Source organism: Acytostelium subglobosum (genome assembly GCF_000787575.1).
Source record: "Acytostelium subglobosum LB1 DNA, scaffold: scaffold22, whole genome shotgun sequence".
NCBI classification, from domain to species: Eukaryota; Evosea; class Eumycetozoa; order Acytosteliales; family Acytosteliaceae; genus Acytostelium; species Acytostelium subglobosum.
In genome coordinates, this window is record NW_012236511.1 from 500,674 (window position 1) to 516,664 (window position 15,991).

The 15,991-nt window shown below is 44.0% G+C and overlaps 6 protein-coding genes across 6 annotated transcripts; 3 read left to right on the forward strand and 3 right to left on the reverse strand.

Moving 5' to 3' along the window:
• Positions 1-253: 253 nt before the first annotated feature.
• SAMD00019534_095140 (hypothetical protein) lies at positions 254-2,999 on the forward strand (the record flags this gene model as incomplete). Its single annotated transcript, XM_012895439.1, has 3 exons — positions 254-619; positions 691-1,198; positions 1,270-2,999. 3 exons carry the CDS (start codon positions 254-256, stop codon positions 2,997-2,999), a joined length of 2,604 nt encoding a protein of 867 aa, XP_012750893.1.
• Positions 3,000-3,229: 230 nt separating this feature from the next.
• On the reverse strand, positions 3,230-3,733 carry SAMD00019534_095150 (hypothetical protein; the record flags this gene model as incomplete). The annotated part of the gene is made up of 2 exons (XM_012895440.1): positions 3,230-3,626; positions 3,687-3,733. The coding sequence occupies 2 exons, from the start codon at positions 3,731-3,733 to the stop codon at positions 3,230-3,232; spliced, it is 444 nt and encodes a 147-aa protein (XP_012750894.1).
• A 654-nt stretch (positions 3,734-4,387) lies between these two features.
• Positions 4,388-6,772, forward strand: SAMD00019534_095160 (hypothetical protein; the record flags this gene model as incomplete). The annotated part of the gene is made up of 5 exons (XM_012895441.1): positions 4,388-4,501; positions 4,575-5,070; positions 5,143-5,687; positions 5,753-6,603; positions 6,694-6,772. 5 exons carry the CDS (start codon positions 4,388-4,390, stop codon positions 6,770-6,772), a joined length of 2,085 nt encoding a protein of 694 aa, XP_012750895.1.
• Positions 6,773-6,821: 49 nt separating this feature from the next.
• Positions 6,822-9,975, reverse strand: SAMD00019534_095170 (hypothetical protein; the record flags this gene model as incomplete). Its single annotated transcript, XM_012895442.1, has 4 exons — positions 6,822-8,893; positions 8,978-9,214; positions 9,289-9,837; positions 9,906-9,975. The coding sequence occupies 4 exons, from the start codon at positions 9,973-9,975 to the stop codon at positions 6,822-6,824; spliced, it is 2,928 nt and encodes a 975-aa protein (XP_012750896.1).
• A 1,991-nt stretch (positions 9,976-11,966) lies between these two features.
• On the forward strand, positions 11,967-13,448 carry SAMD00019534_095180 (hypothetical protein; the record flags this gene model as incomplete). Its single annotated transcript, XM_012895443.1, has 4 exons — positions 11,967-12,686; positions 12,758-12,838; positions 12,907-13,166; positions 13,244-13,448. The coding sequence occupies 4 exons, from the start codon at positions 11,967-11,969 to the stop codon at positions 13,446-13,448; spliced, it is 1,266 nt and encodes a 421-aa protein (XP_012750897.1).
• Positions 13,449-13,644: 196 nt separating this feature from the next.
• Positions 13,645-15,686, reverse strand: SAMD00019534_095190 (hypothetical protein; the record flags this gene model as incomplete). The annotated part of the gene is made up of 3 exons (XM_012895444.1): positions 13,645-14,031; positions 14,088-14,287; positions 14,366-15,686. 3 exons carry the CDS (start codon positions 15,684-15,686, stop codon positions 13,645-13,647), a joined length of 1,908 nt encoding a protein of 635 aa, XP_012750898.1.
• Positions 15,687-15,991: the final 305 nt, after the last annotated feature.

Consider the following 15,991-nt stretch of genomic DNA (forward strand, 5'->3'; position numbering starts at 1 on the left):
CAACAATCAAACACACAACACCATCAATTTTCACGTCCACCACCAATCACTTCCTCCCTATTTATTAATACATACACACTCATTCAATCACAATAGTAGTAGTAGTAATACCAACAACAATAACAATAGTTTACTTTGGCTAAGCCACACCACCACCTTCCCTCAAATTTGTGTTGTCCACGCTTGTTAGCTGTTACCAGCTCATACCACAGCGACTCCTAAAATATAATATATATCTGCCAAGCACACCACAATGGACATCGGTGATCCATCAGACTCAACGTCGCCCTTCCTCAGTACCAAGCTCTACAGCATGTACGGGAGTGGTCTGGATGATGACACTAGCTTCCTGAACGACAGTCAGTCCTATGGCTCGGACCACGAGCTCACAAGCATGGTCTTCACGCCTCAACCAGGCACGTCACAGACCCTTCAACACCACCAACCTCAACAACATCATCAATTTTTACAACAGCAACAACAACCTGTCAGTGGAGGCAGCAGCGGCGGCGGCAGTCCATATTACACCACCAATGGATTCCATCCAGGAAATGTTGTGGCTGGCCACATCATGGCAAACCATATCAATGTATCATATGATGACCTACAGGCCAATCATGTAAGATTCTTTCACAATCCTTGGATCTCAATCATATTTGGGTGACCAACTAACCATACCATTCACATTAGTGTAAAGACACAAAGCCTGACCAATACTTAGGCTTCCTTAACCAACAACACCATCACCAAAACATCAATCAACAACAACAACAACAATATATGGTTGGATTCTTTCCACCTCAATCACCTCAGTCACCAACAATGGTGACCAACAACAATAATAATAATCAAACTGGATTGTCATCATCCACACAGTCGACACCAAACTCCACATCACACTTGTTCTATCAATCAAACACACCCTCATCTCCAGCAGCAAGCGCCACATCAACGCATCACTTTGTAAATATTCCAGCTGCAAACAATATGGCACCATTCGGACTGGCTTCACCCACACTGGCGTCGTCCCTTGGTGACCACCATACCAACTCGCCAATCCCACCCATCCCCAGCAGTCTATCTGCCATGTCTCCAGGAGCCAACACATTCCTGGAGGTGTTTGCTCAGTCCCAGCAATCCCCCAGTATCTTTAGCAGTGGCAATGTGCCACCAGTATCTGGAAGCCCTCGTAAGCAAGGTAAGTAACGCAATTAAGTTATTTAATTAATTTATTTATTTAATTAATTATTATTATATTTTAAAATATAGCCAAACCAAGAAAGAAGGCGAGCAAGAAGAATACATCAACAGAGAATGTGTTGGCGGCAGCGGCAGAGGGTGGTAGTAGCAGTCCAAACTCTTTAAAGTCCAGCAAAAAGTCCAACAGTATGCCTATATTGAAGAAACAGTGTACGGCGTTCAATAGTTCCTCGTCATTGCTCTCTGAGATATCACCTGCATCGTCAAGCTTTGTGGATCGCTCAGAGAATGGTCTCTTGCCTCAGGTGTTCAATGAGAGCACAGCCAATCCACTGGCCAGCTCCACTGACACCTCTGACAATAGTGGACTGTTCAATATTGAAGGTGTCGACAGCGAATCGACAACAACAACAACATCAACATCAACAGATCAATCCACAAACAACACATCACCATCATCATCTTCACTAATCAAACCAACAAGATCAAAGAAGAACGTCCAGATCAAGGCATCAAAGGACGCTCAGTCACCAGCGCCCAGCCCCAAGCTTTACTCAATGTCGCGTCCTCCACATACGTTGCTCACACCCGTCCTTTCGGGACTCACGTTGGCACAGTCACCGTTGTTCCAGTCGGCCACGGCACCATCCCCAAGCCACCTGTTCTCACCTCTCAACCAATCCACCACATCACTTTTGACCGCTGGAATGTCCAAGTTTGACCTGCAGGACTCGACCGATGGTCTGCCGCCATCGCGGGTACGTTCTCCCTCGCCAACATCCTCTTCGTCGTCGACGTCATTGTCACAGTCACAGAGCATGGCCAGTGTGCTTGCCAACCCTGACTTTGTCAAGCAACTCAAAGAGACACTCGTGCCCAATGAGGACAGTCGTCCCTCAATCGAGGACAGCATCAAGGCGCTGTTGGGTGTGATAAACAGCACGTTGAACGACAGCACCAAGAAGGAGCTGTCTCAGTCGTTTGCCGAGCTCTCCAGTGACAGCACCACCTTTTTCCGTCTGCCCGAGTACGACACAAATGTCAGTGCCGAGACCTTTAGAAAGAAGCTCATCAACTTCCATGCCTTCAAGCTACTGATGCTGGCTGACCCCAACAATGCCAGTATCCCCTTGCCTCCATGTACCAGCGTTCCACCCTCGCCCAGTCTGACGTCCTCATCAATGACTACTCCGCGATACCAACCCATCCAACCATATCCAATGCAACAGCAACAACAACAACAACAACTCAACACATCCACTACAGATATATCACCACCAATTGGACTATCGACATCGTCTGGCGTGATGTTCTCGCCACACCTGCACTCCCCCATCCCCGCACCACCCCAACTGCACTCAATATCCGAGTCACTCGACATTCACATGTCGCCACCCGTCCCCACCAGCTTCCTGGACGTCGATCTGGAAGAAGGTAGCCACGACCACTTCCTCAGCGGCGTTGACAAGAGCCATCTGGCATTCACTTACGAGCACATTGGCATTGGCAGTGGCAGTGGCAGCATGGTGCCACACACCACATTATCAAGCTCACACCATCACCATCAACAACATCAGATCATCAGTCCCGAACACTCCAATGACAGTAATCAATCCACATCGCCAACATCATCAATGTCATCTCCACTGGACGATCATCAACCAATCTCACCCAAATCCTCTACAATGTCACCCAAACGAACTATCGACGCGATGTACTACAATGATCACACCACTCACCAATCACTAACAAACATGTATAATACCACCAACATTGATCAACATCTGCAACACTGGTGACCTTCAACATCCATTCAACATACCTATCTTTATTATTATTAACAAATGTAATACCAATGGCCATACCCTGTACCTACCTACCTACCTCCCCTCCTCCCCTTCAAACCCATTCATTGATTCGCCAAGATGCGAGTGCGGACATACTCAGATCGAACTAAATCACCTTCTACCCTCCCACTAATAAATTGAAAAGGCCTACAACTACTATTATCTATCTTTATATTTGATGGTCAATCTGTATGTGGCTTTGTCGTTGTAGGTTCAACCAACACCACGTCGTGTTTGTTGGTCGTCTCTCTATTGCCAATGATCGATAGATAGCCATTCCAATAGACACTGACAAAGTTTGATATCAGCAGTCTGTAGTCGATGGGTACGTACTTGAAGAGTACAAAGTTGGTCAGTGGCCATATCATCCATGCTTGTTTCAGTGATGCAAACAACTCGTTGTTCAACTTGTACTGGTAGGCCTCCATGTCAAAGTGTCCTTTGTTCTTGAAGAGGTTGACTGCGCCAAAGTTGCACGCTATGATATAAGGACAGAACAACAGCTGGTCCAAGGCAAGCTTGGCTAGGATCCTGGGGTTTGAGGTGCCAGGTATGGTAGTGTCAAGGAACTTGAACCAACTAGTGTCAATCAGTCAGTGATGGTAGTGTGAAATTGAATGATTGATTAATCGATCGTACAAATGTATCTGAGGAGAGATGCAGAGCATGCCAACAGTGGACATCATTAATGTCCTGTTATGATTCCAAGTAGTTTTTCCTTCGAAGCGTTGAGCTAACCTATCACCTATACCAAAGATAACTTTGAAGACATTATCATCATTGTGATTGGTCAGCCATCATATGTCTGTCTGTCTGTCTGTCTGTCTGTCTCATTGATGATTGACTAACCTCCACTAGTGAGACATTTAGTGGTGAGGGGCGCCGATTGCAAGCACCCCTTATACCAGCTCCAACCTGATAGTACAAAGGTCATTTATCTGTATTGTTATTGTAGTTGTTGTCTGCTGTTTATAATGAAAAGGCAAACCAAACGAATGAATTCCCTAAAAGTCCCCAAGAAGAAGAAGTCATCCATAGGATAGTGGACAATCAAAATCACTATCGATACACCAGTGTATGTCTTATTGTGATGCTGATATCAATAAGGTTTGTAATGTCAGTGTATCTACACAATCACTAATAAATTTTTGGGTAATTAGGAATCATTCCTAAACCTAATTGATGGATAGATTGGCTGAGTGTTACAAAAAGAATTTAAAAAATGGCGCTCAATTCTAACGGAAATTTTCTGTTGATTGGATCATGTATCATTGAAACATTACATTACACATTGAGACAACAACACAACACAACACAACAGACTTACATAAATATACAACATGTCTATACCTAGATCACCATTCAAGGAGATAACCAACTCCATTGCCTCTGATGGCAGTCCTCTTCACTTGGCCTCCCTTCAGAACAACAACAACAAGAGGAACATTCCAAAGGTAGGTGCTCAGAGCATTATCATCAAACTATACTGATCGATCATCATACATTACTAATACACACTATATATAGTATGCGCCAGTTAGTAGCAGTCATAATACGACGACTAGAAATACAAGCTCATCGATGGTAGACAGTCCTGTGCCATTTCAGGAAGAGGAACAGCAGGAGCTCACTGCATCACAACTCATGTCAACATCTACCTCATCATACTCGTTCAGCGACGTTGCGTTTGATACACCTGTGCTTAGTTCACATCGATTCAATGGTAGTCTTTTGAGATCATACGTACAGCCACCATCATCAGCCGCTAGCACTGCCATGTCTCATCAGCCAAAAAGTCCTGTTCCTAGTAGTACACGTAGTAACATCAACAACAACAACAACAACAACAGCACCTTGAACTGCAACAACAGTGTGACCGGAAAATCTATACTCAGCAAGTACCCTGAGCATGATGATATCAAGGGAAGGATACAACATCTGTCCATGTTTGCTGATGGTATGAAGAAGGACCTGCGCAACCAGAACATGGTGGTCGATGATAGACCACTAAAGTTGCCAAAGAGTATATATATGCACTTGAAGAAAGGCCAATGATTGCCATGATTGCATTTACTAACTCTTCACATCATCCCAGTAACATTGCCCCTCCCAGACATAAAGACACAGTTGGACTATGAGGAGAAGTCCAAGGAGGTTGAGAGACTACAGGCCACTATTGAGAGACTGAACAATACGGTGGAAAACCTCAAGTCAGAGAATACTGGACTGATGCACAAGTACAATGAGAGTCTGGAAGTGCTGGACTCATTCCAACAGGAGCGTCTTTCACTCAAAGAGAACGTGGCCAATATTGTTCGTTCGTTTGAGGATAAGGTCTGCCATCTGACCTCACTGATGGAGCAGAAGGACGCCTTTGCCGCTCAGTTTGAGGACGATGCCGCCAGTCTGAGGCAGGAGCTCATTGCCAGGGACCAGATCATTGCCGAGCTCACAAACAAGAGTATCAAAGATGAGCAATTGCGTAAGAAGTTGCACAACACCATCCAAGAGTTGCGAGGAAACATCCGAGTGTTTTGTCGTCTTCGTCCAAGTCTTGGAGGCATGTCCGAGAGTCAGCAGCAGCAGCGTGAGGACATATTTGAAACAATTGGCGACACTACATTGAATGTAAACACACTCGTAAGTGTCGTTAGTAATGCAGTGCGGTCAATCAATCAGATCAATACTAATACCATCCAATGAAGACACAAACTTTGACTGGCGATAGCAAAACAAAGACAAACAGTTTCTCATTCGATCGAGTGTTTGGAGCAAGAGCATGCCAAGAGGAGGTGTTTGAGGAGATCTCACAGCTCGTGCAGAGTGCCTTGGATGGGTACTCAACATGTATTTTCACCTATGGTCAGACTGGATCGGGTAAGACCTATACGATGGAGGGTGGAAACACATCGGCACAGCGTGGAATGATTCCAAGGACCGTCGAGCAAATATTCAGTACATCCGAGGCACTCAAACCAAAGGGTTGGGTCTTTGACATGGACGTCTTCTTCTTAGAGATATACAATGAGTCTATCAATGACTTATTGACCAACAATTCACAACAACAATTGCACGAGATCAGACACGATGGCGCCAACACAATTGTCACCAACTTGCGGGTGGTCAGAGTGCGTCAGCCAGAGGAGATACATACGCTCCTGTCAATCGCCTCTAGGAACAGGGCCGTTGCCAAGACATTGTGCAACGATCGGTCATCTCGATCACACAGCGTGTTCCAATTGCGACTGCAGGGTCACAATGCCGTGACTGGAGAAAACACATCCGGTACACTCAATCTTGTAGACCTGGCTGGATCAGAGCGAGTGTCCAAGAGTGGAGCATCGGGCGATCGTCTAAAGGAAACTATGGCCATCAACAAGTCATTGAGCTGTCTGTCCGATGTGATCACAGCGCTGGCCAACAAGGACAAGCATGTGCCCTATCGCAACTCCAAGCTCACCTACCTTCTGCAGGGTACACTTGGTGCCGCCAGCTCCAAGACACTTATGTTTGTGAATATATCACCAGAGGCCACAGACGTTCAGGAGACTCTTTGGTAAGTAGTAGTAGTGGTACTCTTGAGATTGGCGACGAGACAAAACACTGACACATCTGGCAATCATGTCCACACTCAAACGAAATATAGCTCACTTCGATTCGCCACCAAGGTCAACTCTTGTGACATTGGCACTGCAAGGAAGCAATCAACCATTGATTTTAAGTAAACTCTTATTTATGGTTATTATAACCTTCCGCTAACATATGATGTTGTGACTACTGCTTTCCTCGCAGCTCTCTAAGTTTAATATTGACACGCATCAAGTTGATGTGGTTCTTCTTGATAATAATGATTGCAGCAACAATGATGATGGCTGCACCAACCACTGACACTACTACAACGACTGGAATCAACCATTTCCTCTCTTTGTCACCTCCACACTCACTCTTATTGTCGTCAGTCAACAACAGAGAGGCAAAGTTTGGATCAATCACAGCACTCTCTGCGAATGATGGCACATTCACCGATGTTAGCACCGCTAGAACTTGTGAGCCGTTGCTATTCAGTCCGGCCATCGAGGGATCGTTTGGTTTGACTGTTTCTACCAGACTGTATGTCACTCGATTGTCGACTAACAGTCTATCAGAGTAGAATGCACGAAGTAGACCACTGCCTTGATAGATCTCCATCTGTCTGAGTGAGTTCTTCTCATTGATCGATGAGTCGCCAACCTTGGCATTCACCAACCGCTCACCATCACAAATGGACTGCGCACCAGCACTTGATTGGAATAGCACCTGAAGGTAGTTGTTCATGGTGACGAATGGCCACTTGGACAGAGTGATCTTGTACTTGATCGAGTTCTTTGGCACATTGAATGTGTCTCCTTCAAAGTTGACTGAGTGTTCATTGACAAACACTGCAATCTCGGTTGTGATCACAAAGCCAGAGATATTTGGCAAAGATGTGTTGTAGACATAATAGGTGTTGTTGGCACTGTCCGAGCTGGTACTGACAATGTTCCAAAGTGTGTCGCGTATGTTGACATACTTGATTATGGTGCCATTGGTGGCGTCCATCTCACGGATTCCAGCAATGGCGACATTGAACTCTACATTATTGGAAGATGATCCAAGAACGACGGTCGTGGAGTCGGGTGATGGCAATGGTACATCGACACCATTACTAACTGCTATGGTGCAGTTGGCACCTGTGTATCCTTCCAGGCACTGGCACTCGCCACTGACACACGTTCCAAAGTTACCACAAGGTGTGGCGCATGTTCCAGAGTTGGCGCTGTAAATGAACTTGAACTCGGTAATGACATCCTGACCACCAATCGAGATGGTCACTGGCAATGAGAGGTATTTCTCAGGCACTCCCGATACTATTACGACCAGTGGCACTTTCACGTTTGAGGCAAAGTTGCAAACAATCTGAGTGTAGTCGACATTAACAACTGGATTGGTGCATGGCACGTATCCAATTGTCACGGCCAAGTTGTTGCCGGCAAAGTTTGTTCCAGAGATGGTGACATCACCAGGCTGATTGAATACGGTTGATGTTACAGATGTGATTGACGTGGACTGATAGGTAAAGTTCTTGACGGCCATCAAGTTATTGGCATGTAGTGTGGCAACACCTCGTCCCGCTGGTGCAAGACAGGTGAGGGTGTAAGGAGCGAATGATGTACCGACCATCGTCAGATTGGTACAAGCCTTGCCATCGATCGTGATATCCAATATATTGTTATTGTCGAACGATGTTGGTGAGAGGTAGTATCCAGTGATTGTTATGATGCCACCACCAGTTGGAGGCGAGGATATTGAGGATAATGAGGGTATGAGGCTGGTCGTGCTTTTGCTCTGTTGGCCACCAATCGAGATATTGAATGCACCTGAGCGAGCACTTTGGGGCAGATCCATTTTGAGGTAGAAGTAGGTGGTTTCGGGCAGCACCTGAAAAGCCAATGGCTTGTCAACGATTCCACTGATCACTGGTACTTGAGTAGGCGCAATAGATTGGTAGAGATATTTGCCCTGAATAACAATTGTGGCAATGTCATTCAAAGTGGACGACGAGATACCCAAGAGTTGGGGTTGCGGGTACGTGTAGCGGAATGATGAGTTACCAGAGTAGACGATCAGATCAATCCTGACAGTTCCAACGAGCTGAGGAAGTTCCACAGTCAATGGATTGGAGAATGACATGTTATTGATCATTTGGCCACCGATTGACAGTGTGACAAAGTCAGCATTCTCAATCATCTGTGTTACAATCGTCATTTTGTCTGCTTCCTTTAATGTGAAATTACCAGGTGTTGTATTGAAGCTCCTGATAATGGGTTCTGTTTGATAATTATGTTATCGTGGTGATGATACCAAGGTTAGTGATTGAAGCCATCATCATCATGGTTTAATGTATTACTTACTCCATATTACACCAATCTGTGAGACTAGGCTTGATCCAGGTGTAGTGTCTGTTAATATCAAGACACCATTGGTCATTGTTGGAGGAATTGTAAAAATACATTGTGTTCTACTGTATAATAGATTTTTCGTCTTTCCTTTGCCAACTGTAACCTCTAATGCACCAGCATAGGCATCAAAGTAATTGCCATGGATAGTGACTGTATCATTGTTTTGTTCAACAGTTGATATAGAGAATGCTATAAATTAAATGATAGAGTGAGCGAACGTGGTTAGACTAATTAATTGCTTGGAATGATTGGAATGGACTTACCTCTAAACTGTACAGCCACTTTATCATTTGGGAACTGGGTATATCCAGTTTCGGAATTGGAGACCTCGACTGAGAGACTTGCCTCGCTCTCTGGCACACCTGTAGTGCAAGAGATCTTTACACTGTCGGTAATGTACTGGACGTCCAGACAATCAATTGAGTAGGAGTCGTTCTTCAACGTGACCGTGGTACCCATTGAGCTGGCATTGCCCAAGAACGATCCGGTCAGAGTGATTTTGGTGTTACCATTCATTGACACGACATTGGGTGTTAAAGTGTCCACAAAGATGTAGGGGTTGGTGAGTGTGAATGTGCCGTTACCACTGGCGAGTGTACCATTGACCATCATCTGGAATGTGATTGTTGGTTGAGTGTATGGTTGCTGAAGTTCACACTCCACTCTGTTGATTGAGTTTCTGACAGGTTTGACGCAGTTCATGCCGACAAAGGTGATTACATCTGGTGGGATGTTGATCTTGTCAAAGTTATCACCATCAATCAACACTGTCGTTCCATAGTAATTAGCTTGGGTTATTGCAAAGTTAATTCCTGTTTGATTGATTGATCGGGTTAACTATATGCCTTTGGAATTGTAGGATGAATGTTCCATTCCATACCATTGCATTGTGAAATAGCAATGACCAGAATGATCAACAATAATGATAATAAACTGTATGATCTGGACATTGTATGTGTATGTATGAATTGGATAATGTTGATGAATGGTTTCATAATTGATCAAGGCCTAATACTACCTTTAGTGACGTCAGGGATATTGATGTTTGAAAAAATATCTATCCAACATATCTGATGGATGTGGACGTCGCAGGACACATAAAACAAAGCTCGGATATGGAACCACCACACGATTGTGTATTGATCCATCATGGTCTCCCTTCCGAATGGGCCGATCTTTTGTTATTTATGGCCCTACTAATGATAATGCAGAGTTATTGTTTTAATGACAATATGGGTGATCGCCCTCTTTCTGACATGTTTGTAATGTTGACACCCTCCCGATAACAGGCGTAATGTTCAGAGTATCTGTCCAGGCAAAGCTGAACTTCCAATGGAAGGACTCTCGAGGATGACCCAGCGACACTTACATCATATTCTTATGTACTTACAACTCTTTGGTGTTGATAGTGTAGATTGTTCGGTACAGACCGAGACGACAGGCGATCATTGCGATTACTTCATCTGCAGTGTATCTCTACTAAGCTACAAGATATATAATAATACATTGTCATACACTGCTGCAAGGTAGATCCGTAGATCAGAGACGATTGAACACACCACCATCATTTCTTCATCCATCCATCTTTGTCCTTCATCTTTAACCATTCTATTCAAATATCTAGGCGGCTAACGTTGCTATTGTCCACTTCTTCTCGATAACATTTGATTACAGATAAGAAAATAACATTACTGCACGTGGTATCCTGTTGATCATAAGATACAGAGTCTTTGGATACAGTTGTCCTTTAGCCCAACAGCATTTTGAATGTTCGTAATACAAAGTTGCCATCATGAAGTTATTTGAAACGAAAGATGGGGGTAAACAATCAAACAATAATAATTCCTTGCTTCACAAAAAAAGGTCACCATTACCTGAAAGACGCCATGGATGCTATGGGTGACAATCTAGGGGGTCGTTTGCTTAGGTTTCGAGGGGTGTCAGACACAGTTGGTGCTAGGCTGATGTAAGGAATTGCCTGGGATGATGTGTGTGGCTCAATCTACAACCCTATCACATCAATGTAAATGATAACCTAGTAGTAAATTCAATAGACAGATAACCAAAGAGACACACAACACGCAAATATATATAATTATATTATTATTTTGTACTAATAATTATAACTGTGAATGGTAGGGATAAATAATTAAATCACAATCACAGCATCAGCAGCAGCACAAACAGATACTTAGTTCATGCAATGCATCACCTCGATTAATTGTGTTTAATCTCTTGGCATTGTGTCTCATAATATATTGCCATTGCACCCAACTAGAAGCGATCAATCATCAACATCTGAATGAATAACTGGTTGCACACACACACTCATCGTCAATACAAATCAATCACATTTATTTAAATATTTACATTACATCAGCAGTGAGGCTTCAAGTAAATAACATCATCACCACCACCAACTTCAAGTTGCAATTCAAACACTGTGCTGTGTCAATCACCACCGCTCCTTCTCTCTGGGGCACAAGAGTAGGAGGCCCAACTCTCACACACCCCCAAACAATCACACACACCCCACTCCTTCTCTATATTTATGTGTCGAAGAAGATACACACTTTAAATATTTATTACATGTAAACAAATACATACACACAATAACCACACCCACCCAAACATTACTTTTAAGGAATGCTTTGGTTGATGGTTGTTGGTTAATGTAACACATTCTCTCTCTCTTTAAAGTGATTGATTATCATTCAATCAAATCATCGTTCATACATTCATTCAATTCAAGTCATAACATTAATACTAACTACTACACTACTTGACCAATACCTACAACATCAATAGCAATAGAATCACTTTGTACATAGTAAACTACACATTAAGTCAATCCTACCAACCAACCAACCAACCAACTCTTACACACTTATTTATTTATATATTATATATATTTATATATACACACACACAATATAAACCGATGGGAAATTGTTGTTCGACAAAGAAAGGAACCAACGGTGACATTGACGACATCAAAGAAAGAAGAAGACACACTTCACATTCCACATCACAGTTAAAGTTCAAGGGCGTACGACTGTCAGGCAACAGCAGTAGTCCCAATATCAATAGTCATTCGGGCGTTGACAGTAGTAGTGACGACAGCAGTAGCGACGACAGTAGCGATAGTGGCAGTGGAAGTGCCGGTAGCAACAATAGACGAGATAGACACGACAACAGTCTGGGACTCTTCAAACGACTGTCCACCACATTTATCAATTCTTCAGAGATGAAACCTCTCACTGAGCAGAAGCGACACTCCAACTCACAAATTAGTATCTCGGCCGACGGCGACTTTACTCTCTCTGCTCAAGACTCAAACTCTGTTATGGACGATTCACATGCTATTTACTTCACCAAGCCGGCCAAACAACATCAAAGACAACTGTCTACTGAGAGGTCCGGACTCGGTCCACAATTCAAGACACCACTGGCTATCCCACAACATATGCGCATGGAGGGCTTCCAGAGGGCCAAGCATAATTCAACTTCATCCCTTTATATCAAGAGCACTCTGTCCACTCCTGACAATGATGAGATACTCAAATGCATGGCAAACGCACTTCTATATCATATCGAGAGAGGAACTCATTCACCACAAAAGACCTTTGAGATATTCAGTGAAGAGAAATATCCTATCACTGTATGTATTTATAATCAATCAATGGTACAATGAGATATACTAACTGTCTGACCCTGGTCAATCATCAACAGAAAGGAAAGTTGGACTTTAAAATGCTACCAACAGTTGATACTATATATAAGTTCCTTAGAGATATATTTAAAGCTGAAAGAGTATGTTTCTTGTTGTTGATGATGATATCCAATGTCCATGATTACTAACATATAGATTTATTACTCAGTTGGACTCTGAATGTGCAATAATGTGTCTAGCATATATAGAGAGAATTATTACATTCTCAGGGACAACAATCAGCTCGACCAACTGGAGAAGGATCGTACTGTCTGCACTGATACTGGCGTCCAAAGTTTGGGAGGACCAATCTGTATGGAACGTAGACTTCTTGCCCGTGTTTGACAATCTGACCGCCACCGACCTGAATAATTTAGAGCGTCAGTTCCTTGCACTGATTCAGTACAATGTTAGCTTAACTGCTAGTGTGTAAGTGTTGTTTAGACCGTCCTCTACTGCGGAATAATAGTACATCCAGCCAACTAACTTAACCATCATCATTACAGTTATGCCAAGTATTACTTTGAACTACGAACCTTTTCACAGTTGGATACATCTCAATTCCCACTGAAACCTCTGGATAGAATTGGTGCCAAGCGTCTGGAAGACCACTCATTGGCCTCTGAATACAGAGTCAAGACCTTCAAGCGCAGTGCTAGTGTGGACCAAATCAATCCTCCAGAGCCTCATACACGTGCTGTCTTGAACTGATCGATCATATATATAACACCTATCTATTTATTGATCCCCTGTACACATCAATCTTTCTTTCTCTAAATAAAGGAAGAAGTTATTATATATAATGTATATGTATTATCTAGTAATAATCTCATTCATTCGTCATCAAATATATCACTCTCTCCACCCTTTGAATGATGATTGATAGTTATTTGTTGGTTGTAGTTGTTTATTCTAAAGTCGTAGTTGGAATATCTCTCATGTCAATGTGATGACGTGTGCCTTGGCCATCGACATAGTACTTGGGTCTCTTGTTGGTTGGTGAGTCAATGATCTCTGGACTCATGGGGAGCTTTGTGGTCGGAGTGAGGTGGTGCTTGGTCGCTGGCACGGTGTGCGATGGCGACTCGCCGAATTGGGTGTCAGAGTCGTGCACTCGGTCGTCATACTCCTTCTTGATGGTGTCGATATAGTCTCTCTTGGTGTGCTCATTGCTCGTGATGTACTCGTTGATCTTGGCACGCATCTCGTTCAGCTCCTTGTTGATGTTGTTCTTGTTGGACTCCAACTGGTCGATTCTTCTCTTCTTCTTCTCCAACATATCAGACTTTAGTCCCTAGAGTTAGATGTTAGTACTGGTTGCTTGGCTTTAGAAAAGATTATATAACATACGTTGATCTCTTCCTTGATCGATGATAGTTCCTCGGGCTCTAGCAGCTGGTTCTCAACGATGGATAGGAGCCTGACTAGCAGTGGGTTCTGACTGCTGCTGCTGCTGCTGTTGCTGTTGGTGTCCCATAGAGGTACGGCTCCGTCGTCTTCCAATACTCTTCCACTCTTTGTGAGTTTCTTGAGGGACATCAAGGCTTCGACTGGGGATTGAGGAGGTTATATGTTAGATAACTGGACATATTATTGTGGCCGATAGGTATGTTCCATGAATTACTTACTCTCGCCTCTTGGCTTTCTGGAACAGTTGCTGCAATGTGCGCCGAATTGCTGGCTGTTCTTGAAGGATGATTGTGGCCATGTCTTTTTACAATATTTACAAAAGTATCCCTTGTCAGAGTCAAAGGGAAGGAGTGCATTGTCGGCAAACTCAGTGAGGGTCAGAGTCCTCTTCTTGAGTGGTGCCTGCAACTCTGGTGAACGGCAGGGGACGGACAGCTCGCTTGAGCTGGAGCTGCGACTCATGGACGGCAGCTGTTGGTGGAACATCTGCTGCTGGTGCAGGTGCTGCATAGAGTGTTGCAGTTGTTGTTGCTGGAACTGCTTCTGCTCCTGATGCAGACGGTTGATTGATGGTGCACCACTTGGGTAGTACGACGATGATGTGAAAGGTGCAGTGGGTGATGGTTTGGATGGGAAATGGGAGATGGTGCTTGAGTTGTTGTTGTTGGAGGAAAGTGAATGAAGTGGGAAGTTGAAGTTGGCTGAGGAGGATGATGATGATGAGGGTAGAATCTTTGTGGCGGACTTCATGGATGGGAATGATGACTGTTGTGAATGAATCTTCTGGCCAAGAGGATTCACTCCCTGTTTGGCACCAAGGAGGTCTAGCTTTGGCTTCTTGACCAACGAGTCCTTTCCCTTTAGCCTCCACTTGATTCCACAGGCATTACACAGAGAGCCTTTACCAGAGGGACCTCTTCTCCATGTTGGTGTTGTATTACATTTACAAAACTCGCACACTCTTGTTGATGAGGACGAGGACACCTTCTCTGTCTTGGGGCGCTTTGGCTTGTCCAACTGGGTCTTGATGGTCTTGTCCCCGGTTGTGCTTGTAGGTGGCGGCAGACTCATGGTGGGCGCTGATGATTGGGTTGGTAGTACCGTTGCCGAGGGAATAATCTTCACTGGTTGTGTTGTGGCATGTTGTGCTGGGGTTGTAGTGGAAATTGTTGACATTGTAGTTGAAGTTGGTGTTGTTGCAGCTGATGTCTGTCCAATTGTCTTCAAGTCAGAGAGAACGATTGGGAGTGAAGGTAGGTGCTTTGGTGATGGTGTGGGAGAAGGAAGCGTGAACTGACCAAGACTCTTGTTGCCGTTGCTGTTGATGTTGTTGATATTGCTGAGATTGAGGCTAAGGCTGGGCAGTGTTTTGGCACTTGAGCCTGTTATAGAGCTGGAACTGATCGGCTTGGTTTCCAATGGGAATAGTTCAGATGTTGAAGATTGAGGATGAGATTTGGTGATTGATTGGAAATGGTTGTTGTGATCGGTGTGGTGCTGGAATGACATTCCAGTGTCGACTCTCTCGTCGTCGATCATTTTTTTTGATGATCAGCGTAAGTGTAATGTATTACAAGTTGGAGATTGAGAGCAAGTGTGTCTGTTGTTGAGGTGTGATCGACTCAATGGCGGCTGGCACTGGCACAGGAATGGGAGCAGGAATGAATTGGAATTGATTGAAATGGGTGTGGTAAGATGTGGTGCGTGGGATAATTGTTTACTGATTGATTGTCTGATTGATTGAAGAGCGATCAGTTGATTGTGGACTGTGGCCGACTGGCTGGAGCAGGGGTATCTTTGATTCAAATGGGCTGGATATGTGTTGATTGCAGATTGATCGACTG